This window comes from Corvus hawaiiensis, chromosome 28 (genome assembly GCF_020740725.1).
Source record: "Corvus hawaiiensis isolate bCorHaw1 chromosome 28, bCorHaw1.pri.cur, whole genome shotgun sequence".
Classification (NCBI taxonomy): Eukaryota; Metazoa; Chordata; class Aves; order Passeriformes; family Corvidae; genus Corvus; species Corvus hawaiiensis.
The window spans coordinates 2,260,918-2,286,267 of record NC_063240.1 but is presented as its reverse complement, the minus strand read 5'-3'; the positions used below and the strand labels follow the sequence as shown (position 1 = coordinate 2,286,267).

Sequence of the window (25,350 nt, the reverse complement as noted above, 5' to 3'; positions counted from 1 at the left end):
CATACCAGCTAGGGAAATGTTCACATCCTCCCTGGAGGGGGATCCAGCTGTGCTTCCTCTTTTGGCCAATCGCTGGTGCTACAAAGGAAAACAAACTAAGATTTATGAAGGCCATAAATAACCAGTTGGTATTTGGGAGCACAGTACTCCACGTTCCTTTGGAAATGGTTGCAAAGCCCCTTTAGTAATAGTAATTATTTATCAAATACATTCAGGTTTAAGGAGGTCATATAGTGCCACAACAGCAAAATTGCTGTTAAATAACAAGATCTTGCAGAGTGGGTCTAAGCTTTCAGGTTCTCAGCTGTAAAAGCCCAGATAATTTACCCTGAAGAATGTGAATTATATTTCCTGCTGGGATTGAGTTTTCCCCCCATTACTTTGATTAAACTGGAAAATCTGTGACAGAGTGCAGGGTATCTGAAGCATCTTCAAGTCTAAAAACTGAATGATTTATTCAGCTACTCCTTTTCCACCATAATGAATTGGTTTATGTCGTTTTTAAAGCTCTGTACTGTCTGCTCAGGAATCTGAACAGTGCTGAAGAAATCCTAAAAATATTCATGATCTTCATGGTGGTTCCCTAAATGTTTGACATGGTGTGGTAAAGTGGAATTTCCCCTGCTGGTTGATTTCGTTGTGGCACAGAGAACATTTAGTAAGTGAGCATGTTGTTCAGTTGAAGTCTTTCCCTCTGTAGCTACAGGAACTAGCTTTGTTGATTTGGTTGCTGTTTTGGGTTTTCATGGCCTGGTTTTGGTAGCAGGAGGCTACAGGGGTGGCTTCTGTAAGAAGCTGCCAGAATCTTCCTCCATGTCCAGCACAGCCAATCCCTGACAGCTCCGAGGATGGACATGCTGCTGGCCAAGGCTGGGCCAGTTAGAAATAGTGGTAACACTTCTGTGATAACAGATTCAAAAAGAAAGAAAAGAAAGTTATTGCACAGTTGTATTTGCAGCCAGAGAAGAGTGGGGTGAGAACATGTGAGAGGAACAACTCTTCAAGATCAGTGAAGGAGGAGGGGGAGGAGGTGCTCCAGGCACCAGAGCCGAGATTCCTCTGCAGGCCGTGGTGAGACCATGGGGGAGCAGCTGTGCCCCTGCAGCCCTGGGGATGCAGAGATCCACCCGCAGCCCTGGGGATCCACGGGGGATGCAGAGATCCACCTGCAGCCCTGGGGATCCACGGGGGATGCAGAGATCCACCCGCAGCCCCTGGGGATCCACCGGGATGCAGAGATCCACCCGCAACCCTGGGGATCCACAGGGGATGCAGAGATCCACCCGCAGCCCCTGGGGATCCCCGGGGGATGCAGAGATCCACCCGCAGCCCTGGGGATCCCTGGGGGATGCAGAGATCCACCCGCAGCCCCTGGGGATCCATGGGAGATGCAGAGATCTACCCACAACCCATGGAGGTGCCCACGCCGGAGTGGGTGGATGCCTGAGAAGAGGCTGTGACCCCGTGGGAGACCTGTGGAGAGAGGAGCCCTGCTCCCAGTTTGGAGCAGCCTGTCCTTGAAGGACTGCACCCTGTGGAAGAACGACCCAAGCCACGGCAGTTTGGGCAGGGCTGTTTTCCGTGGGATGGACTCACACTGTCGCAGCTCACAGAGAGCTGTTGCCTGTGGGATGGGCTCATGTCAGAGAAGTTCATGAAGAACTGTGTCCTGTGGGAGGGACCCCGCAGTGCAGCAGGGGAACAATTCCTCTCCCTGAGCAGCAGGAGAAGCCACAGGTGATGAACTGACCATAACCCCCATTCCCATCTCCTTGCACCACTGGGGTAGGAGGTGGAGCTGGGAAGGAGGGACGGACAGGGGGAAAGGTGTTTTTAAGGGTTTATTTCACTTCTCATGATCGTGCTCTGATTTTGTTAGCAATGAACTTAATTCATATCTCTAATTAGAGTCTCTTTTTCCCATGACTGTATTTGATGAGCTATCTCTCATGGTCCCTATCTCAACTCATGAACCCTTTGTTATATTTTCTCTTCTCTGTCCAGCTGCGCAGGGGCCTGAGAGAGCGGCTTTGGTGGCTGCCTGGCATCCAGTCAGCATCAACCCACTACAGTTGTATTTTGCCTTGAAAGGAGTTTTGACTTGCAGCCCTTGTACTAATGTATCTGATGGGTATTTCCCTATCTCTCCCTCTCACAGCCTCTCCAACCCTCCCTGTTCTGGTACTACATGCTGGAGCTCTCCTTCTACTGGTCACTGGTCTTCACCTTGCCCTTCGATGTGAAGAGGAAGGTGAGTGGCAGTCTCAGGGAAGAATCAAGTACAAATAGGACACAAGCTGAACACTCAGGAGAGTGGTCTGTTAGAGCATGTGTATAGTGCTAGTCAAGGTTTTGTGGGACTCTCTCCTTGCCCATTCACAGGAATTTCCACTCGGTCACTGGCTTTCTCTTCTCTGGGAAGTGGAGAACACCAACCCTGACATAGAAAGATGCAAAGTACTGCAGAGTTCTCAATCCATACTTAAAAGCCAAACATAAAAATTGCTCTTCTGCAACTCTTCTAGGGTGCACTGATCACAGAGACAGGAAAAGAGGTGGTTCTCTGCCAGTAAAGCTGCTTGTGTTCCTGGTGCCAGTGTCCCAATAGACAGAGTGCAGCATCAGATCATGGCTGGTGGAGGGAGAGAATGTTCTTTGTTGTGAGATCCTAAGTTTACACCACAAGCTCTTCCTTCCTGGGTCTCTTGGTTGCCTACATTTCTAGAATGTGTTTGGTAAAAGAATTACGTGGGTAAGACATTGCAGTGGGAGGTTTCTTAGTCACTGGGTAGAGAGATATCATTGCTACCTGCAGGAACCACTCTTGGACTGGGGCAGGAGGTGCATTGTGTATTTTATTCTCTGCTGTTCCCTTTCTCATCAGGATTTCAAGGAGCAGATAGTCCATCATGCTGCAACCATCTTCCTGATCAGTTTTTCGTACTGTGCCAACTACATCCGCATTGGGACGCTGGTGATGGTGATTCATGATGCCTCTGATTGCTTCCTAGAGGTGAGCCAGCCACAGCCTAATTAGCAATGGTGCTCTTCAGACACAGAGTGCCCTTCTAACACAACATAGGCCAGGCACTGGGGTGTTCCACAGATCCCTCGTGCTGCTCTGCTGACCCAGCCGAGGGTGCCCAGCTGAGAGCTGGGCAGAGCTGGGGTTACCTGCATGCAGGTTGTGTTGTACCTGTCTCATTAGCCCCTGGAGTGTGTGCAGATGCTGTCTTGGCTGCTGTTCTATTGTTCTTTCTCCTTGCAGCCAACTAAGATATTCAATTACATGAAGTGGAAAAAAACTTGTGACAGCCTCTTCATGATCTTCTCAGCTGTTTTCCTGATCAGCCGCCTGGTCATTTACCCCTACACGTGAGTCTGCTGCAGTGAGGGGACATGGAAAAGCTGCCTTCTGAGGGACAGGATGATTAGCTGGGTGCTGCAGCCTTTGCTTTTCAGTCCTGGAGCATGTGTTCCTGCCCTTTGCACAGGCTGAAGTGCCACATGGCTGCTGCCTTGGGGTAAACACGGGTGCTCTGCCTTGGAGTTTATAGAGCAGTCTTGAAGCCCTGAAGGGTGTTGCAGAGGAGGAGCCCTGGGCTAGTGGCTCTATCCTGTGGGGTGGGGAACTGATAGTTGGCTCACATGTAAAGATGGAAGTGGCTGATCTGAAATTTCCTCTGTGACTACAAATTTCTGGGGCTTAATTGTGGCCCTACTAACAACATGCTTTCCCTCCACTGCAATTCCCTCTGTTTTGCAGAGTGCTTTATAACACCTACTATTACTCCATGGAGATATTCCAACCCTTCTTTGGATATTACTTTGTGAATGTTCTCCTGATAATTCTGCAGTTGCTCCATGTCTTCTGGTCCTGCCTAATTATTCACATGGTCTACAAGTTCATCCTCCAGGGCACGGTATGCATCAGTTTGTAGTATCCTTTACATCACACGGTGGGGGGAGGGTCCACCTAGACTGCTTAAGAACACAAGGGTCCATCTGGCATGGATTCCTTATTGTTCTAGTGAAATTGTACATGTACATTACCAACAGTGAGGTGGAAGGAAGCTCATTAATATTAGGGAAAGTTGACTCAAAAAATTTTTATGAGTCACTACAATATTGGGTCCACTTTTGATGCTTATATTCAACAAAAATGCAGATTGGACTCCAGGAGAGGTGTCTGTGAACAAAGCCAGTGACATCTGAGTAAAAATCCCAACACTTTGTGCAGTGTGATTTGCATTTGTAACAAGAATAAGAAATCAAGGCAGATAAAATTGTCATGATTGGTGAGGCCAGTGCAAAAGTGCTTCCCTTATTGTACAGGATTTTCAATTACAGTTGTGTTATGGTACTGTAGATTTCTACACAGTAGGTATTTCTATCTAAATCAGCTGCCTGGGCTCTTCTTGCAACAGTGGAGGGCAACAGGCATGCCCAAATCATGATCCATTCCATACTGTACCTGGCAGTGCTGCTCAACAGGCACAGAGCAACCAGAGATGAGTATCTTGAGCTCCAGCTGTGTAAACTGAAGTGAAATGCATCCCACATCCCACTCTTTCTGGCCTGTAGTATTTGCTGTGAGACCAAACTGCTGCTCAGCATGACATTCTTCCCAAAATCAAAGCCATGACTGGCCACATGCCAAGGACGCGGTCCAGAGGTGAACAGTCAGTGCCTCGTGGGAGCTGACCTCAGAGCCCAGGATGATTTGTTTTATTAGTATCCAACTGAGGAATTCTGTCTTACAGGAACTGAGAGCAAGCACTGAAGGCTCCTCTTTATCCGTATTGTCCCCATTTTCTTTATCTGCCTTCCCTTAAGGTAGCACAGAGCAAATTACTTGCAAATCAGGAAATGGGGCCGGAAATGAAGATGCAACTGAAGACAGCCTTTTATTGTTTTCCTAGTTTTTGTGTGGGCTGAATTACCACTGCAGTTACTGTAATGTAAAATGATGAGGTAATAAATAGTCTTATTAGAAAGAAAAGAACCATCAGGGAGGAAGATCCTGGAGTATGTCCAGAATTTTTCCTATTTTATCTAAATCGATCTGCCAGATTTGATGTAAAAATATATTTGAAATATTTCACTGTGTTGAGCAGTTGTAGTGGTTTGGTCCAAGATACTCCAAAAAAAAAAAAAAAAAAAAGCAAAAAAATTTGTCCTAAACAGAACTGTTTCAGTGACAATATTCAGTAGCCCAAAGCAGCATCAGGAATACAGGACATTCTCTCTTTGAGAGCCATGAAACTCATTCTACAATCAGTTCATGTTCTTCTTGCAGGCCTTTCTGGTCTCCATGGTTTTCCTCTCTGGCTACAGGATAATCCTTACCACCTTCTCACATGATGTTCCCTAATCCCCAGTAATTAGAACTCAGCCTAGATCCTGAAGTACGACTTTTACTCCCTCATAGAGGGAGCAGCTTTATTGTTCCTTTGGGAATCTTGCCAGATTTAAGGCCTCAGCCACATTCTCTGGCTATAAATGGATAAATGTAGAAATATTGACTATAATTTGTCCTTAAGCTGCAGATCCAGACTCCTGCATATTTCCTGAACTGTCACTTCCAGGGTGAGGTGCAGGTTGTTCACAGCAGATAGCATCTCCCACCCGTACCGTCCTTGGAGGCAGATTGAATTCAGTGCAAGTTTAGATTTTTACAAATCCTGTCTGCATCTGGTTGTAATGATATCTGGAAAGAGCATAAACCCAAATAGAGTTCTCAATATGATCTGAGAGATCTCAAGAACAATGGACCATAAATGGAGACTAAGTTTCTGGGCAGTACCCGATTTGCCCCTGAGCAGTTTCTAAAGCTCAGGTCACAGAAGGTGTTTGCAGTTTTCCCTCTTTCAAACAAGGAGTGTGACACTGTGAATTTGTCCCCAATTCTGACATCTTATATGGCAGAGTAGAGACAGCCTGAGAAGCCAGGGAGTGCTGAGCTGCTTTTTCTAAACTGTCATTTTTATCCCATTATTTCTTTTTTGCCTTCCTTTTAAGGCAATGAATTAAATATTTACAGAAGTGGATTATAGGTCTCTCAGTCAATAAACAGCAAGAGGAAAAGCCTGACCATAAAACTGAATGTAGTCAGAATGGAGTGGCTTTGTGTTGAGCCTTTGGTTTGTTTGGAAGTGTGCGTTTCCAGCCTGTCCCAAGCAGTGTTGTCAGCCCGCAGCCACCCAGGCCATGTGTTGACAGAAGTTAGCTCCTTGTCCCTTTCGGAAGGTGTAAAAGAGCTTGATTAATGGCTCCATCCTTCTCCCACAGGCTGATGACCAAGGGCAGCAATGTGGATTTACTCAGGCTCACACAGTTGTCCTCAGTCCTGGGCATGTGTGGTTTTGTTTTGCTTCTCAGCCTGTTAATTGCTAATGTGTATCAGGGTCACAGGTGAGATTCCAGTGAGACTTCAATCAAAGAGGCAGGGAGAACCTGTTCCCAAGGGTAATGTAAAAGCTGAGGGGACAGAGCAGGACTGTGCTGAGGGTGAGTGGCTGAGGCAGCAGGTGCACGGTCAGCCTGTGGCTCAGCCAGCACTGCTGCTTGTGCAACTGCTGTGTTTGTCTGGCTTCTCACTTACCTGTTTTTGTAGATGGAAAAGGACATGAGAAGTGATACAGAAGAAAGTGACAAGGATGAAGAAAGAGATAAAATTAGGGAAAAGGAGAAAAATGGGATCACGTATTTCAGCAACGTCACAAGCAATGGTTACATCCAGAGGAATGGGTCTGAGCCCCTGAACAACAGAGCCCACCTTGCCAACGGCCACACCAAGGAAAGATAGCTGCTGTCCATGTGCTGCTGGTCTGGCCTCCAGAGAACCCAGGCCACCATCTGTAGATACAGTTTTGCTCACTGTGTAGATAAAATGGAGTGCAATTGCAGTATTGTAGCTGAATTCCTGCTTCCCATAAACAGAAGTGTTTCTATTCAGTGATATTTGAAGGAAGTTTTTTGTCTTCCTTCAGTAAAAGCTTACTATAGGTTGTAGTCTCAAAACAAATAGCAAGGGATCAAAGTGGTTTGACTTGTATTAAGACTGTACCATAATTGTTGTCAAATGTGTTAATCTTGAAAAATACTTTAGAAATAAAAAGGTGGATAAACTCTGGCAGTGTCAAGTTTTACCCACCTAATGTTTGATAGGAATCTGCTTAGCCTGGATCAGCCTCTGGAGGCCCTGGCCTATTGCCAGTAATTATTATGGCTGACAAGTGACAAATCTTATCACTGGGATACCTCTTCTGAGAAAACAGGTGCCCTGTACACACTTACAAAATTAAAACTGAGCATTGTGAAATGAAAGCTTTGGAAAGGCATAAGATAAAACATGTTCTTCTCAAAGGAGGTACTCTTTGTGCCAGTGACCAGTTTTGTAATGCTGTTATCTCAGTGCCTACTTCTTGCTCCTAAGGAGAGAACTCCAAAGCCCAGGCTGGAGGAGTACCCACACAAATCACATTGGCAGAGCTAGAAATTCCGGACAGCTGTTTCTCAACTGTCAGGTAATCCTCTAAACCTGTCTTGGAAGGAAGTAGTCAGGAGAAGGGAGGTGACAAGGAATTATATAGTCTAGAAGACAGCACTGACTAAAGTGTTCATGTTTTCACTTAGTGTGACTGGCACAGTGGGAAATGTTTACAGAGTCAGCTTGTGGCAAGAAGGCGATACATTTCCCCTGTCCTCAGAGGAAAAAGGGTCCAGAGAAAATCTGCTGAACCTTATGGAATAATGCTTTAGCATGGCCTTCTAACTTTAGGGCCTTTGCCTACGTGTATCAAGAACAGCAAGTATAAAGCAGTGGTCCATGAAGTCATGATGTAGTGCTGATTCAGTTTGTTTAGTTGCCTTATCTTGCATCATGAGTAGTCTTAGATTTTTGGATTGTGCAATCTCTTAAAACATTTAAATTAGCGTTATGTGAATTTCTGTTTTATTGGTCACTTAATCTATGAAACTGAAGTATTACCAGATTGACTGTAATGAGTGCAGGGACTTAGACTGCCGAGGCCATGCAGACACTTCTCTTTATGTACCTAGTGCTAACTGGGCGGGGATGGGACGTGGACCAAGCAAATGCCTTATTTGAGGAGGTGGTGCACATGTTTAAGTTATAAAGCAAGTGACAGCACAGGAAGACAAGAGGATTTTCATCAATCCACTCAGGTCACCTGTGACTGAGAAGCTTTGATCTGAGCTTGTGTATGCTCATCTTCAGTTTCAGTCAAAATACATTTGGATAATTGGATTTCTAAAGGAATTGGATAATTTCAGAAAGGAAAAAATGGTTCCAGCATGTGTGATTCCAGGGCAATAGCATGCTGTGGGAGGAGAGCATCTGCTCCTGCATTGTCATTTAAATCTTGATTTGCTGAAGATAGTCTGCCTCTGGAGCCTTAGCTCAGCTGGTGAGAGCATGGTGTTAGGGTTATGGGTTTGATCCCTGTATGGGCCATTCACTTAAGAGTTGGACTCGATGTTCCTTCTGGGTCCCTTCCAATGCAGAATATTCTGTCATTCTGTGGTCACTGGAAGTTGGAAGCACATGTTCTGTACGCTGTGATCTGAGCGTATGGTTTCACCTCTCTGCAGGTAGTGTGCTCAGGAGAGATGGTTATGTATCATTTTGTACTACTGAATGTAAATGTTCTTTATAAATTACTTTTAAAGGTTTGATTGTCTGGTCTCTTTTCTACTTTCTAACCACCAGGAGGTAAACCTGGCTGGCTGCACCTTACATGTGATGAGGGAGACCCATGTGGGTGCCACTGCCAAGGGGAAGACGTTGCATACACAGAACACACAGCCACACTGAGCCATGCCAGTAAAGAACTGCAGCTGCCAGGTTTGTCTTCTGCTCAGTAATACTGTGTTTGGCCCTGGAACAAGGGACAATTTGGGACATCCCTACACTAGACCTGGGGGCAGGCCAGGTTATTTGGTACTGCCAGGACAGTGGCAAGTCCAAGATGGCAACACTGGGGAGGTGCTTCAGCCTTGTGAGGGTAGGAGGAGAAGAAATATTATCTATTCTTCTTTTTTTGTGAGGTTTTAGGAGGCTAGGGAAGATCCCTGTTGTAAAATCACACCACCTCTCCTCCAAGGAGCAGAATGCTTCCCAGAGTCTGCACAATGGCCAGTGGAGCCAGTGTATGTTAATGCCTGCTGGATTTGATCCTCAGGACTTTGTTGTGTCCCTGAAGACTGAGATAAACTCCTTAGGAGGCAAATCCGGTTCTTGTTAAAGGACACATCAAGGATACAGGAGAGCTGTTGGATTTGAGCAAGAACTACTGAGTGCTGCCTTTAGCTGAGGAACTGAGCATGACAGTGATGAGTCATCGAGGCCGATCAGCTGCTGAATTTGTTTTCTTGCCATCAACTTGCTAAAGCTCAAAGAAGCATTCAGCTTCCTCCCTGCTCCCTCCTTGCTCCACCTTCTCTCTTTATGTTTGCTCCAGGGCTGGGAAGCTTCTTAGTAGTGTGATAGTGTTTAAGAAGTTAATGTATCCATCCCCTCCTCTCTTCACACATGGGGCATCACAGCTCCCCCCACAGAGCAGCTGTTGTAGAAAACCTGCAGCAAGTCTGTCACTTGTCTGCTGAGAAACCCAGCAGAGCAGATCATGGAACCACCAAACCCATTAGGTTGGGGAAGGCTTTTGAGATCATCAAGTACAACCTGTGACCAGTCACCACTTTGTCAACCAGAGCAGAGCACTGAGTCCAGTCACTTCTTAATTACCTTCAGGAATGGTTGACTCCACCACCTCCCTGGGCAGCCCATTCCAACCCTTTCCATGAAAAAATCTTCTTTGTGTCCAACCCATACCTCCCCTGGCATTGCTTGAGTCCTTTTCCTCTGTTCCTGTCCCTGTTCCCTGGGAGCAGAGCCCAACCCCCACCTGGCTGCACCCTCCTGTCAGGGAGTTGTGGAGAGTGAGAAGATCGCCCTGAGCCTCCTTTTCTCCAGGCTGACCACCCTGATCTCCCTCAGCATCTCTCTAATGGAGAGTTCCATGTCCAGATGGAGCACTGGGCACCACAGCAGGGCCTGACTCTCTTTTCCCCCGTACTTGATCCCCCGTGTGCACAGACGAGATGCGCATCACACAATGTTAGTGAGCAGCTGTGGGAGATGAGGCATCCAGCTCCAGGTGAGCCATGAGTAAAAGAGCATATACTAATGCTTCCAGGCTGCTGTGAGGTGGGTGAGTCAAGGCTGGCACAGTGTGGCCCCCAGGCTGTCCTAGCCCAAAATTAGGGCTGACATGAATCTGCTGACTCCAGCAGACGTGGACATCTGGTACCATTTTGGCTCGTTCTAAAAATAGTTTGGCACAGTTGTTTCCTTCCTCCTGCACACAATGAATTTCAAAGATCTCCATACATCACATTATTTCATTCAGAAATGTGTGCCCAAGGGAACCTTTTCTTGGATGGGTGCACTTGGAACGACATTGCTTTTCTCATTCTCACAGGTACAGCAGACACAGTGCCTGCAGATAAGGACAAGGCCTTGTTCAAAAAGCTGAAGTCGTGTCTAAACAAGGGGAAGGACCTACAGCTTTGTCAGATGAATGTAAGCATGTGATAAAGCAGGTCAAAAAACATCCTGAGAAACAACTTGAAAGGCAATACCAGTCTCTGAAACATTGGCAAGACGGCTGGATTCAGAGATGATGGTGGCAGCCAGCAGGAACACTGAGACAGGTCAGGCTAGAGACAAGAAATGCAGTGAGCTGCCCTGTATGGCTCCCCAGCTGAGGGAGAGAGGGTCCAATACCTGACATCTCACTGAGGCCACATTCCAAGAGGATCTACTTCAAGCCAATGTGAGAAGCTACAGCCTTCTGTAGTCTGACATGCAGACTGGTCAGAGCAGTAGAAAGTACTATATGTGATAGAATTTTTGGAAACAGACATGAACATAATAGGAAAGAGTGCCCATGGGGTGGTCTGTGGGGAAGTTATGTCTCTGCTGGAGTTACCCCAAAGAATTGGTGAGCAACATGTAGTGGAGAGAACATGCACCCTGCTCAGCTTTGCAGAGGCATTCAGAAATGTCCCTCACCAGCCTGAGGAAATCCACCAGAGGTGACTGTGAGAGACCAACATGGATTGTTTTCAGCTGTGTGTTGTTGCAAGTGCCCCCAAAAAGGGGGAGGGAAAGGCAGATGGCAAAATCAGCTGATAATGAAGGTTCTTCAAGATGGTGTTGCAGATTGGCTGCTGCAGTTCACAGCACTGAGAGACTGACAACACAGCTGAAGCTGAATGGAGCAGAGGAAGGTGGTGCACGGGAAAAGGTGTCTTGAAGTGCTGGGCTGTGTGTGAGCACTCCAGAAGCGCTCTGGGGAGCAGTGCCTCAGCTTTGTGCTCAGTACATGATGGTTCAAAATGCAAACAGGATATGGGATGTTTCTGGCCAAGATGAAGGAACCAAAACTGAGACTGCTGGGGCCCTGAAGATGCCAGAAGATTTTAATGGATGTAGACAGTCTCCCCTGGGACCTCCATCCCCACCTTCAGCCAGGTGTCAGTGTTGATTAAGAGATGAGGGTTTTGCAGCCTGAGAAGGAAAAGCCTGATAGAAAGAGGGGGCAAGAGAGATGCCCCTGCTGATAGTGTCACCAGGTAGGGACTTTAGTCATCTGTGAAGCAGAGTGAAATTGAAATCAGCCACCTCCTCAACACCCACTAAATTACTCTCTTGTACTAGGACATTTTACCCCACCCCCAAGCTCACAGGCAGGTCAAAACAAGTGATGCTATTTCAACTAGTCTGACATACTCATGGGATTGAGCAAGAGGTGGGGACCGTGAGTGATGAGCTGTTGAGTTGGGAATCCTGATTTAGCAGTGAGCTTTATGCCTTAGTAATACCTGCTTGCTGCAGGCAGCCTCTGCTTTCTGTGCCCACCATCTTGACCAGAATGGGAGTGTCAGAGGGGTTCTGGCACCATGAATACTGGCTGCCACCTGGAGCTATCTGGGAAGATTTGAAGGAGTCTGCAGACGTACACTACCCGCAGCCTCAGCACCTCCTGCTCTGCATCCCTGGTGCCCTGCTATTGATCTTTGTCCGATTCATCTTTGAAAGGTGAGTGCAGCACCTCTGGTTTCTCCTGTGCTGGTTGCCACCAGGGCTGCTCCAGAATAATCCTTACCTGCCTCCTGACCACCACAAAGTGTACATGGGGTTGTCCCCAAGAATAATGAATCTTTCTGCTTTTCATAGCATATGGGATTTGTGTGGCAGCTCTTTCCTCTGCCCTCCCTCTCTCTTGTACCTGTAGGTGTGAAAAGTCCGTCTCTCAGTCACATCTCAGCTGTGCATGGAGGGTCCCTCTGGAGACAGGCCAAGACAAATTAGGGAGCTTGCAACACAGATAAGGGATTTACTGGGTATGTCAGTGCTGGGAGCCCGTAGCTGAGCCAGGGTTCAGCCTGATCCTAGAGGATGCTCCTGAAGGTGCCATGTGAGCTCCCCACCCTGGAGCTCTTAGGGCTGCTGTGGGACCACTTTGCTCACACCACTCTTTGCCCAGCTCTGCCCTGCTTTCTCCTCCTGACACCAGAGGACCCCAGTTCTGTCAGGGGTGATGATGCACTCCCAGGGGAGCCTGAGGACTGGCTGGCATCTCCCCAGAACTTGTGTGTGGAAGTGAGGCAGTGTCACAGGGACCGCTGCTCTCTACAGCCCGGGCCGGCTCCAGCGGCGTGCGGCAGCAGCGGGGAGCAGCCGGAGGCACGGAGCTTTAGAGCTTTAAAGCTGCTCCTCTGAAGCCTCAGCTCTACCCTGCGGGGCACCGGCTCCAGGCACTGTAGCAGCCAGCAGCCCCCGATGAGGGGAGAGATAAAAAGTAGCGAGGAGGGTTGCCCCGGGGGCTAATCCAAGTTTATGGAAGGGAATCCACCGAGGACAAGCCCCGCCTGCAACGCGCCCATGCCTTACAATGGGGGGGTGAACAGGGGGAGTACGCCAACTGGGGACCAATAAGTGGATTAGGAGGGAGGGACGCTGAAGGGATGGACTCACATCTGGTCCAATGGCCTTGGTGGGTGGAGGGAGAGGGGTCACATGCCCCAATGGGGCGTCGAGGTTTAGGGGATTTCCAAGAGGGGAGGTATCCGAGGGGGCAGGACCTCGGGGGACTGACAGGGGCCATATAAGGGTAATTAGGGCGGGCTCAGGTGATGGACACCGAACCTTCGGGAACAACAGGAGGGGTTTGGGTGATTGATAGGGAAAGAGCTAGAACAAGGGGAGGAGAACAACCATGTAGGGAGCACCAGGGGAGGGGCCTGGGTCTGGGGCAAATCAACTGGGAATAGGAGTGGGGAAGGTAGGGATGAACCACTGGGGTACAGAAAACATATGAAAATACAGTAAAAACCTCGCATCACCACAAGGCAGATCCACATTGCCTATCCCATGAGATTCAGAAAGGGCTTTGAGCCCCTTTTCCAGGAACAAGGACGCGTGGGGAGGTACAGACCAGCCCTCAGCACGGGAAATCGGAAGCCGGTCAGTTAAAGCAAGGCCGTGTGCTGGTGTGGGCAGAGCTGCTAGGATGCTTCCCACCAGGCAGAGCAGGACTTCAGCGGGGGAAGAGGGAAGGACGTGAAGTGGCAAAGCTGTGGTCAGCAAACCTGCCCTAAGCTGGGACAGGGGGTCTCTCCTGGAGGAGCTGGGGGAGCACTGGCCCATCTGCCCTGAGTGCTGGCTCCTGCCTGCAGTGCACAGCCATGTGAGAAGATGTGGCAGATGAGGGCTGTAGGAAGAGCCAGAGTTAATTCCAGGGTCATCCAGTCTTCCCTCAAAGACGGGAAGGCAACTTACACTTGCCTGGCTTCCTAGAAACAACATGATTTGGAACACAATGCCTCCCACTAGAACTTAGCTGGGGTTTCCTGCAGGAGCCAGCATATCCCCACATGTTCTGTCCTTGGCTCCTGCTGCAGCAAGTGGTCAGGTACCCTGGGCACAGAGCCCATGGAACACTCAGACGCTTACCGACTGGTTTTGTGGCATCCTCTGGAGTGCTCAGGAGCACTGGAAAGAGAACCAGCATGCACTCCAACACAGAGGCATGCTCTGTGTCCTGTTGCCTCAGCAAAATTATTGCTTATTTAGCCATTGTTACTGTTGTCTCTACTGTACATCCTCAGCTTTGCCTTGGTGCCGTTGTGTTTCTGAAGAAAGGGCATTGGCCTGACAGAGCCACCAAGCCTTGAGCGTGTGCTGGAGCAGTACTGGGAGCCTTGGGCTGTGCCTTGGGCTGGGTGTGCACTCTGGCAGTGCTGGAGTGCTGGGGCAGTACATCCAGCACAAAACACGGCACTGGCAGCATCTTCCTGGTGGCTGACCCTGGCTGCCAGTGTGGGCACACAGGTCCTCTCCTGCCAGAACTCTTTCCTCTTACAGGACCGTGGCTCTGCCCTTGGGAAGGGCATTGGGGGTGAGTGACAAGCAGAGGCCCAAAGTTCAGACCAATGTCACGCTGGAAGGCTTCTACATTCTGCTGGGCAAAACCCCAAAGAAGGTGAGTGTCCCCTGTGTCTCATTGTCCCAAGAGCCCAGGCGAGCAACACCTCTTTCTGTCTCTACCCCAGGCCTGGCAAACTGGCCTCACAAGCAAGGCAGTTACTGTTAAGCACTTTTCCTAGGAAAGATGTATAAGCAGATATTGGAGCAGCTTCCAACATGTTCAACAGCTGCAATCGCAGCACCTCCTGACCTGCTGCATGTCAAACACAGCAGCTGCTGTGAGAGCTGCTGGCTCTGGCAAGAAGGCAGCCACCACCCCTTTGGGTAGAGTCTATTACAGCTGCTTATTTTTGGCAGAACTGCAAGTCCTTCAGAATCACAGAATCATTTAGGTTGGAAAAGCTCTCTGAGATCACCAAGTCAAACCATTCTCCCAGCACTGCCAAGGCCATCAGTACGTCCCCACGTACCACATCTACAAATGTTTTAAATCTCTTCAAGAATGGGGACTCCACCACTCTCCTGGGCAGCCTGTGCCAGGGCTTCAAGTTTTTCCAATCTAAACCTCCCCTGGCACAACTTGAGGCCATTTCATCTTATTCTGTCAGGGAGTTGCAGAGAGCAAGAAGGTCTTCCCTGAGCCTTCTTCGCCCTAGGCTGAGCCCCGCCAGCTCCCTCAGCTGCTCCTCATCAGATTTGTGCTCCAGACCCTTCCCCAGGTCTGTTCCCTTGACTGGACATGCTACAGCCCTTCAATGACTTACTTGTCATGAGGGGCCTAAAATTGAACCCAGGATGTGAAATGCCTCACCAGTGCCCAGCACAGGGGGACAGTCACTGCCCTGGTCCTGCTGGCCACACTATGGCTGGTACAGGCCAGGTGCCATTGGCCTTTTTGGCCACCTGGACACTTCTGGGCTCATGTTCAGCCACTATTCACCAGCACCCCCAGGCCCTTCTCTGCTGGCAGCTTTCCAACCACTCTGCCCCAAACCTGGAGTGTTCCATGGGGCTCTTGTGACCCAAGGGCAGGGCCTGGCACTTGGCCTTGTTGAACCTCACACCACTGGCCTTGGCCCATTGATCCAGCCGGTCAAATTGCCTCTGCAGAGCATTCCTGCCCTCCAGCAGATCAACATCCCAGCCAGCTTGGTGTCATCTGTGAAATGACTGAGGGTTCCCTCGATCTCCTCTTCCAGATCATCGATGAAGATACTAAATACGACTGGCTCCAAAACTGAGCCCTGGGGAAAACCACTGGTCACCAGTCTCCAGCTGGATTTAGCTCCATTCACCACCAAGATCATGATCTCTGGGCCTGGATCATGACACACTGATGCATGGATTAAAAAAATAATTTACTTTAATCTGTATGAAGCTTTGTCAGATTAATTATAAAATGCTCATGAGCTCATCTTTACATTAATTTTAATCACAGTTTATAAACCTTAACTCTTGTCATGTTATTTGGAGTTCATGCAGAAAATGAGGATAATGGAATTGATGCCTTTGAGCCTGTGACTGTGCCACTTCAACAGCTGAATGGTTTATTGACATTATGGAGTGAACCATGTGTCTGTTTCTTTAACTTTAAAAGATGAAACTTCTTTTATCTTCAGGTTTTCCATCTGTAGCTGATAATTATAAGCCAAAATTGTATTAGAGGTGGAAAAAAATGTATTTAGACTTCTATAGCCAGATATTGTATCCCATTGTGTACAGCTGGCAAAATGTAATCAGGGAGAAGTTGTGTTTACTTATGAACTTGCATTTATATATGTCTGAATTGGAGTTTTTAAATGGCCAAAACAATCTGGGGGTTCACAAATGCAAATAGAGTTGATACAATTTTTTCCAAAGAAAGGTGTTCTTTGAGGAAAGGTGGACAGGCAGGAGCAGCTCCTGGGAGCAGAGCTCTTCCTCCCTCACAGGGAATGACTGCCTCCAAAAGGCTCAGTCCTTCCTCCCTGCTCTGTTTTGCAGGAGGAGCTGGTTTCACTGGCCAAGAAAAGTGACCTGCCGGTCAGAAATGTGGAGACCTGGTTCAGGCACCGGCGGGCCCAGGACCACCCCAGGCTGATGAAGAAGTTCTGTGAGGCCAGGTAGTTGGGTCAGCTTTTGGTGATGGAGACCTCCAACAGGTCTGCACATCATCACTATGCTCTGCCCTGTCCTTTCCCCAAACATGCTCCCAGGGGAGCTGCTGTGGCTGCGAGCAGAGCCTCTGTGCCATGAGGCTGGGTGCCATTACTGCACACACTGACAACAGAGCCCCCCACAGCACTGCCAGCTCCCTCCCTCCCTCCTTCCTTCCCCTTTTTACCTTTGAAAAGTTAAATTTGCCTCAACAGAGTCTACTGGCCTTACTGGAGAACAGGTTTAGATCTCGAAGGCTCAGAGGGATTATGAACACCAAAGGCACTTGTAAAATGTATTAAACTTCTTTTCAAAGATGATACAAAATTAAAATTTTAAGATATTGTCAGCATGGATGATTGGGCAGAAAATGAATCCATGAAGTGCAGTTAGGAGGCAGTGCAAGCCATGAAGGAGGGAGGTTAAAACTGAAAAACACAAGAAAGCACCAAAATCTTCATAGCTTTCCCTTTCCCCAAGTTGTTTGCTCTCTTATATTAAATCTTCCTGCATATCTCAGTAATACATGGAGTCAGGGTGGAGAGAGGAGTCACCAAGTGTCTTGATCAAGAGAATTAAGCTATCTCTGGTTCTCACCTTGAGGTTTAATGCTGTATATACATAAAGACCTCCATCAGTTAAGAGATCCACTCTTCTTCCCCCTCTGAAAAAGAAATTATTCAGTGCTTGAATCGTGTTATTATGTTTAAAATATATTCTCCACCTGAAATCTTGTTCAGTGCTTCCTACTGCAGCATTTCTGAAGAAAGTAATAAATCCCCCAGTATTCCTGTGCCATCACTGAGAAAAATTGGGTGCCTTCCACTGTCTGGGGTGTATAAGCATTTGATAGGTGATCTACAAACATCCACACAACAAAAGGAGACGGGGAGAGGCATCTTACTGCATCCTCTTTGACACTGATGGAATGCCCAAGGAATTTGGGCAAAGCGTGGACCTCAGCAGAGCCTGGCTGGGCAGTGGGTACCCTGTTGCCTTACAGCACATGCTTCCATGTGCCAACAGAGCTGAGATTCTGCAAATCTCTGTCCAAACAAGCGTAGGTTCTCCTGTGGGCATCCTGGGCACAGCCTGGGGAGCTGTTTCAGCTCTGGAGGTGGTCTTAATTCCTTGTTTTCTGTTTTAGTTGGAGATTTACTTTCTATTTCACCTCATTCTTCTCTGGACTGGCTCTTCTGTATGACGTAAGTATGTGAGCAGGGTCATGCTGTGAAGTGACACCTTTCAAGGGTTCTTATTCATTGCAAATGAGGCTGATAGTCCCAGGCCACTCTATAGAACCCATTGGAAGACCACGTGTGGTCATGACTATGGGTGCAAAGCCAAAGAAGGACAAATTCAGGGGTATGGAGCAGAATCATCCTCAATCCTGACTCAGCAGTTCCTTTTTCCCTGGGTGGACCTGGCTAGGTGTCAGTGATGTTACCCTGCTGTTCTTGTCTTAGATCCTTGTGTAAGTGCTTCCCCACAGGTACCCACACACAGCTCTTGCATCTCAGACAAGAGCAGGACCTGTCCTCACTGTGGCTGCTGCCCACTGCTCCAAAGTCTCTCCATATGACATCCTGTACATTCACTAATGATAAATGCATTTTGCCAACCACTTTCTCTGAAGCTCAAAGCCAGATTGGATCTAGCATGGGCACACTGAGTTCTTGGAGTACCTCCTCCCATGGACTTTATGTGTCATTAAAAGGCTCTGGATTCTTACTGCTGCCTTCTCTATACACAGAAGCCCTGGTTTTGGGACCACACCGTGTGCTGGTTGAAATTTCCACAACAGGTGAGCAGCAAATACATGGAATCACAAGATAATTCATATTGGAAGAGAGATCAGGAAGATTCTTGTCCAACCTCCTGCTTGCAGCACTTAGCTGTGAGATCAGACCAAGTTACCTAAGGTTTTTCCAGTTTAGTTTTGAAAACCTTCAACCATGGAGACAGCACAACCTTATGACAAAAAGCTTTATACTTACAACTCAGTATATCCACCTGTCTTATTTAAACACCCCTCTGGTCTCAACCTCACATTATGCATCTTGGCAAACAGTTTGACATCTGCTTGATGAGCTCCTCACACGTGCTCCATGTGACAGCCTAAGGAGAGCTCTGCTCAGAGCAGGCACCTCTTCTCACTGAGTTTCTCTGTCACCCAAGTCTGTTTGGAAGTGACTCTCTGTGGCCACAAAAGGTGGTCAGGACATCTGACCTCTCAAAGAAGGGACAGAGATGAAGTATCTGAACCCCTGGAGAGGGGAGACCCCAGCTGCTCCCAGCCCCTTTGCAGACAGGCCAGGGCTAGTCCTGGCTTTGGACTGACCTTGTCAGTGCATCAGCAAACGGTTCAGTCAGTGGGAACAGGAAAATTTAGGCATGACCAACACCTGCTGTCTCAAACATGGGTTGAATAAAGGGGCTTTGCCCAGGAAGACTCCTCCCCTCTCCTGAACCCAGGGCTAGGCAGGGCTGTCAAACTGCCTGTCACTTGTCTTACAGCCTCTATCACCCGTATTGGGCTCGTTCTACCTCCTGGAGCTCTCCTTCTACTGCTCACTGGTGGCCACCCTGCCCTTTGATGTGAAGAGGAAGGTAAGTGTCAGCAGCACAACCACAGCCAGATGGCTCAGTCAGCCCCCACCGTGAGGCTGTGCCTCCCGTCCCTCTGTCAGCTCCCCGGGGGAGCAAAGGAGAAGGCACAAGTGCTGCTGTGAAGACCCTTGTGCATATGGGCCCCTTCAGCTCTCGTATCCCACCACTGCCCCTTGCACTGGGCCCTGCTCGTGTGTGGCATGGCCTTCCTGCCTGCTAGGCTGGGCAATTGCTGGGAGCTGACACAGGGGTTCCCATGGCTGGTCAAGGGACAGGCACTGGGTGAACATGGCATCATGGCCTTTCCAGCTCTCAGATGTTGCCTGCACTGGAGGGCTGTGTCCTCCTGATGGAAAGGACCTGGCCTGCCCTGATGAGGGTCCTGTATGTGTGACTTTTGCAGCATGGGCAATTGAAGAGGCATGGGCAGTTGAAGAGCTCCTCCATTATAGCCCATGGATAGGACCTGCCCCAGGCCAAGGGCAATCTACTGTCCTTACAAAAGGTTCTTCAATACACAGAGGAGGGATCTGGAAGTAAATATGGGGTATTAAGAGAGCAGTTTTGGAAGGGCAGATTGATGCATGGAAACTTATAAAAATCTGTCTTTCAGCATGGTTGCACCTACATATATCTCACAGGTATTTGTCTGGGTTTCCATTAACTGGGCATAAAGGAGGAGATTTTCTTCTTGAGATTGTGCAGGACCTCAGAGAGCTGTAGTGTGGTGGGGAGCACTGATGCTTTGCGGACGTGTTTGACACATCCTAGTGAGGCAGGAGCATTCAGGAACAGATGCTGCCAGGGCAAGGTAAGCCTGACAATCTCTCTTCTCATGCCAGGACTTTAAGGAACAGATTATCCACCACATCGCCACCATCACTCTGATCTTTGTCTCCTACTGTGCCAATATGATTCGGTTTGGGATGATAGTCATGCTAGTCCATGATGCCTCTGATTATATTTTAGAGGTGCGTTACCCCCACCTGGAAATCATGGAATGGTTTGGGCAGGAAAGCTCGTCTCATTCCAACCCCCTGCCATGGGCAGGGACACTTTCCACTAGATCGGATTTTTCCAAGACCCATTCAACCTATCCCAAGGATGGGGCAACCACAGCTTCTCTGGCCAGCGTGTGCCAGGGCCTCACCACCATTTGAGTAAATAATTTCTTCCTAACACCTAATCTAAGTCTCTCCTAGTTTAAAACTGTTGCCTGTGTAAAAAGTCACTCTCCCAGTTGCAGGCCTGTGCTCATGCCTGTGGGCAGCACTGGCACCTGTGCACGTTGCTACACATGACACGAGTGGGACACATGTACGTCAGTGACAGTGAATATAGGAAGTCCTGGTTCTACTGCTCTTGTGGAAAAGTAATTGGATGCAAAGGAGCTGGGATACATCCCTACAAGCCTGGTCATCCTTGCAGGACACGGGAAATCCCTCAGCCCCTAGAAGGAGAACACAGGCACAAGGGGTATATGGAAATTTGTTTCTCTACAGCTTGCCAAGATACTCCATTACCTGAAATGGAAGCGGGTCTGTGAAACAGTATTCAATGTTTTTGCTGTGGTTTTCATCATCTCCCGGCTTGTCATTTTCCCATTAACGTGAGTAACATTTTGCTGTCCTCTGAATGTGGGTATTATAGGCTGTTTGAGCTTCTGGAGAGGTGACCCTCCATGCTGAGGGGAGGAAAGGCAGAGAACAGAACACTACAAGTTCAAAGATCAATTCAACTGGAACAGAAGAACCCACAGCAAGAAAACACCACCAGGGTTTTTACTATATTAATGAATTAATTCTACTAATTAATCTAGAGCCACAGCCTCTGTCCCTATATTCCCACTCCTTGTGTTATAAGCACTGGTTCCTATGAGAGAAAGAAGGTGCAAACCATACTGGTTAGAATTTCCCAAGAAATTCTTAGCAGACTAAAAAAGGCCTTAAAGCTTAAAGGTCTATTAAGATAAAATTAGTACAGAAAAAACAGCACAGTAAATTTAAGGTGACCCACCACCTATCTGAAATAAAACAAGAAAATCATGAGGGATTCAGGAGATGGGATATTCAACATCCTGGGAGGGCATTCACAGTGATTCCTTCAGAAGTCACACACAGGTACCAGCCTTGGAGAATGGCTTTTATGTACACACATCTGGTGACCCTTCCAGCCTTTAACTGGGCTGAAGTTGTTCTTCTTTCCTTACCACTGCCAGAAAAGCTGATAGTGGCTAACTTCCCATAAACTCATTCCACAACACTTGCATTATAGTCTAAGATTTCTGTTTTCTTTCAAACCAAACATTTCATTTGTTACACCAAGGAGAATTTTAAAAATAGGACATGCTATACACACATAGGGAGAAGTCTCTGTTGCTGTCCTATGTCCCTGCCCTTGCTGCATACCACCACTGAAGATACTGAGTTTTGAGCTTTCGTGGTGCTGCCATTTAGTCTGGATGCCTATGAGGCTGACTTTGCATGACAAGTCCCGTATTCAGGTGGTCAAATTGCTGCCTTAGAGAGAAAAGCAATAGAAGCTTTAGGCAACTTTCCCTGAGAACAAGCGCAACTTCAGTTGTCTCTGCTACGAAGTGCGAAGCCCCAATATCCCAACCTGCTGTCCCATATATAAGGACAAAGGTAACAGGTGTCCTGGATCAGATAGGTCCATTGAGATCAGCACCTCTCAGCACCAACAGCAAGCAGCAGAGGTGTAGGAAAACAAGTGCAGAGCAAATACACACTGTGTCCAACAAGGTTTCCCAGCATACAATATATGCTAAGATGTTCATGTCGTAGGTAACTTGTAGAGGAGGACACATACTAGCACTCGTCATTTCTCTCCTGTGCTGAACTGCTCTCTGTCCTGTCTGCTTTCCACTTCCAAACCTGTGGTCTCCTCCTTTCTGTTCTCGTCACGGAGGATACAGACTTTCTGTGACTTTTGCTAAAAGTAATTCCATGCCCAGCTGATCATCTGCACCCTTAACTCTTCCCTAACTTCAGTTTAAAAACCATGTGTTATCTTTTTATATAAGTGGCAGTGGAGAGGTCCCCTTATGGTCTCACTTCTGTCCATAGTTCCTCTCAAGACTTATTTTAGGAGAAATGTTGCCAGTTCCTGCCTCTTCTAGGGAGCATTGCAGATTTCTGATAACTGACCTGTCTGCAAAGCCTATTGCATTGTTGGTGATTTTAATACAGAGCATCTGCAGGTCCTCTGAGACTTGCTTTGTGAGAGCTGGGCACAGCGTGAAGCCTGGTGGTGCCATCCTGGCTCAGCCCAGCTCTGCCCTGGGAACACATCAGCCAAGCCATTGCCCAGAAAGAAACCTGATCCTTGTAAGTCTGAAGATACTTAACCTGCTTTTGTCTTGTGTCTTCTGATTTACCTCTCCCTCTTTCCCACAGCGTTTATTATTACTTTGTGACAAAAGTTTCGTTGTTCCCCATAAGCTGTCTCATAAGTGCTTTCCTGATGATCCTGCAGTTGTTACACGTTTTCTGGTCCTATGTGATCATCCAGATGATCTTCAATGTCATCCTCCGTGGTGAGGTATGAAAAGTCTTTGTCTCCTTTGTGCCACCACTGCTCATGAGAGAGCATGAGGTTCAGGGTGACTCCCACCTGCCTGCAGGAAAGCAGGAGAGAAGCAGGACTGCCCCACAAAGCCCAGGAGCTTCTTAAGGCATACGCTGGGAGTTGTATGGATAACGAAGATCAGAGCAGGAGCTCACTTCTAGCTTGCAGCTGTGTTCTAGTGACATGGGAGCCATCCACAGACCTGTCTCCTCACTGCCTAATCGCTTCTCAGTATGTAGTTTTGGAGAACTGGAACCTGTTGGTATGTCTGAAGGGGAGTAAAGAAGGAGCAACCAGGTAAACCTGGTTGATAGCACACTGTGTACTTGCATCTCTGAGTTTTGGGTACCTTCCACAGGCTCTTGATGCATGCCAGAGTTTGTATAGGGATCATTGGGAGAAACATTGTCATCAGAGAGGGGAGCTCCCTAGCCTGCCTTGCTAATGTAGGCAGATGGCATCGTGGGAGCATCTGAGAAGATTTGTGAAAGCTTTGGGGACCTGTGGCCAAAAAAAAACCTCTCCACAATTTTGGTGCTATGCCTTCAACTTTCTTGAGTTACCCCTTCATCAAAGCTAAATTACAAGAAAAAGCCATTTTTCTGAGGAAATTATGGAGGATATGCTCATGGAGGCTGTAGACAATTGCAAAATAAGGAGCCCAGTCCATATGCTTGCTGGACGAATCTGTGTTGGCTTTCACAGCTTCAACAGTAATAAATTACATAGGAAAATGTGCTGAACGACTATACATAGAATAAATATTAACTTATTTTCAGGAAGTCGCATTACAAGAGCGTTACTAGGGTGACAAAAAAAACCCATTCAAAAGTTAGGTGAAACCATAACAGAGTTAACATCTGTCAGCTTAAGTCAATCTCTCTATGCTGGGACAATTGCAGCACTGGCTTTAAGGATATGATCACACCTCTTATTTCTATTTTAGCTGCCAGGTTAAGTCTCCAGGGCTATGAATGAAAACAGGACTAGTCCTCTCTAATATACACCATTACATATGTTTTGCAGCTCATTTAAACTTTCTTTTCTTCAGAAAAGACAAGATGCCAGAAGTGACACTGAAGAGAGTGACAGGAGCGAAGGAGAGGATCTGGCAAAGAACAAAGAATAACACAGGGCTTGCTGCAAAACACCAAGATCCAGGCAGTCTTTGAATGTGGGAAGGCTGAACAAGAGCTAGGGGAGAAGCTGGACAGGGCTTCACTGCAGTCTGCCTGAATCAGCATCCAATGCCTAGGTGGAGGTGAATTTCATCACATCTATAGGCAGTTAAGTCTCTTCAGGAGTTTTTTCTATAATTCTTCTGTTAGGATTCTTTTACTACTACTCTATAATCACTTATCCAGAAATAAAGGGTGTACCAGCCGAAGTCCCACTGTATAAGGAGAAGAGGGGTTGAACAAGCGGCTAAAGTTATGACTCCCATCTGTGATTATCTCAAAGCCTTCCCAAAAGGTTCATGAGACAATAAATTAAACTGTGGAAGATTTAACCAATTTGCAGTTTCAGAAGACAGGAGCAGTCATCGCCAGCCACCTGATGAAAGGACTTGCATGTGAAAGGCACTGGCTTAAATGGCAAATAAGTTTTCACTTTGGTAGTATAAAATGGTCAGGCTCTGGGATAAACCACTTCTGCAGCTAAGGCCTGGCCAAATGATACAAGCTGTATTTGCTGTATGAATTCTACAAAATAGCTCTAATGTCTAAAAGATTTCACTTACTGAATGTCTACTCTGGGAGAAGTCTCCTAAAACTGAAAGGAACTGAATTCTTCCAAATGCACAATTTTCCACCAGAAATGATACATACTAAATGGAAGCTTTCCATATGGATGTATTAATTTTGTTGAGATTTCATTTTTAAAATTGGAAAATAGGAGTGTTACAACACTATCATCTTAATGGGATGGTTTAGGGGTTGGATGATGCTTCACCTCATAATTTCTTGCATAAGATCTAATTTTCTGAATTTATAGTGTAACAAAAAAAGTAAAGTAAATGTAAAAACTTAATTACATGCAAACAAAAAAAGTCTGTTTTATGTACATTTTGCATTAAATCTTTTTAGAACATCAGATCATATGTCAGTGGGAAAATCTTCTTTGAAACTTGCTGGCAGCCTGACATCATGTAACGCAAAGGCTGAACCAGCTTTCCCTTGAAGGACTCTGGAATCTGGGTTTGCAGGCTGCAGTGCGGGAAGGCAGGCAGCCACCCTCTCTCTGTGGAACACCAACCTGGAGCAGGATGTCACCTCACTCCCACTAGCTGCACTGTGGTGGGGGTACAAGACCCTTCATTGGGATCCTTGGTGTAAGGGTTTGCCCATGAATTATTGTCCCTTGTCCCTTCAAGTACGATGCTTTTTTTTAAAGCCCCAAATGATACATGAGAATCTCAGCATTTAAAAGATTTATACAGCCTGCAGGGCACAACTGGCCCCTGGGCCCAGAGAACAGGCCCAGCCTTCGCTGCTGCA

At 47.4% G+C, this 25,350-nt stretch overlaps 2 protein-coding genes across 16 annotated transcripts in view; both read left to right on the top strand.

Annotated features, from left to right (window-relative positions):
• Positions 1-8,697, top strand: part of LOC125317687 (ceramide synthase 4-like) — a 44,929-nt gene extending 36,232 nt beyond the window's left edge. For all 9 annotated transcript variants that reach the window (XM_048287608.1, XM_048287606.1, XM_048287607.1 and 6 more), the window contains 5 exons: positions 2,159-2,251; positions 2,885-3,013; positions 3,269-3,375; positions 3,767-3,923; positions 6,617-8,697. In XM_048287608.1, coding sequence (XP_048143565.1) covers positions 2,159-2,251; positions 2,885-3,013; positions 3,269-3,375; positions 3,767-3,923; positions 6,617-6,808 — 678 coding nt within the window. In that variant the 3' untranslated portion in view covers positions 6,809-8,697. The remainder of the gene's footprint in view (positions 1-2,158; positions 2,252-2,884; positions 3,014-3,268; positions 3,376-3,766; positions 3,924-6,616) is intronic.
• A 41-nt stretch (positions 8,698-8,738) lies between these two features.
• LOC125317686 (ceramide synthase 4-like) lies at positions 8,739-24,708 on the top strand. 7 transcript variants are annotated; one of them, XM_048287597.1, is made up of 13 exons: positions 8,739-8,869; positions 10,506-10,606; positions 11,924-12,127; positions 14,456-14,573; positions 16,502-16,620; positions 17,802-17,859; positions 18,372-18,458; positions 19,172-19,264; positions 20,107-20,235; positions 20,767-20,873; positions 22,681-22,825; positions 22,908-23,083; positions 23,904-24,708. In XM_048287597.1, coding segments are annotated over exons 2-13 (1,359 nt in total). In that variant the 5' UTR covers positions 8,739-8,869; positions 10,506-10,604; the 3' UTR covers positions 24,025-24,708. The 7 variants fall into 7 exon arrangements, with proteins under 7 accessions (XP_048143554.1, XP_048143557.1, XP_048143556.1 ...); XM_048287598.1 differs by having other exon boundaries at positions 8,742-8,869; positions 18,408-18,458; XM_048287600.1 differs by lacking the exon at positions 10,506-10,606.
• The last annotated feature ends 642 nt before the right edge of the window (positions 24,709-25,350 follow it).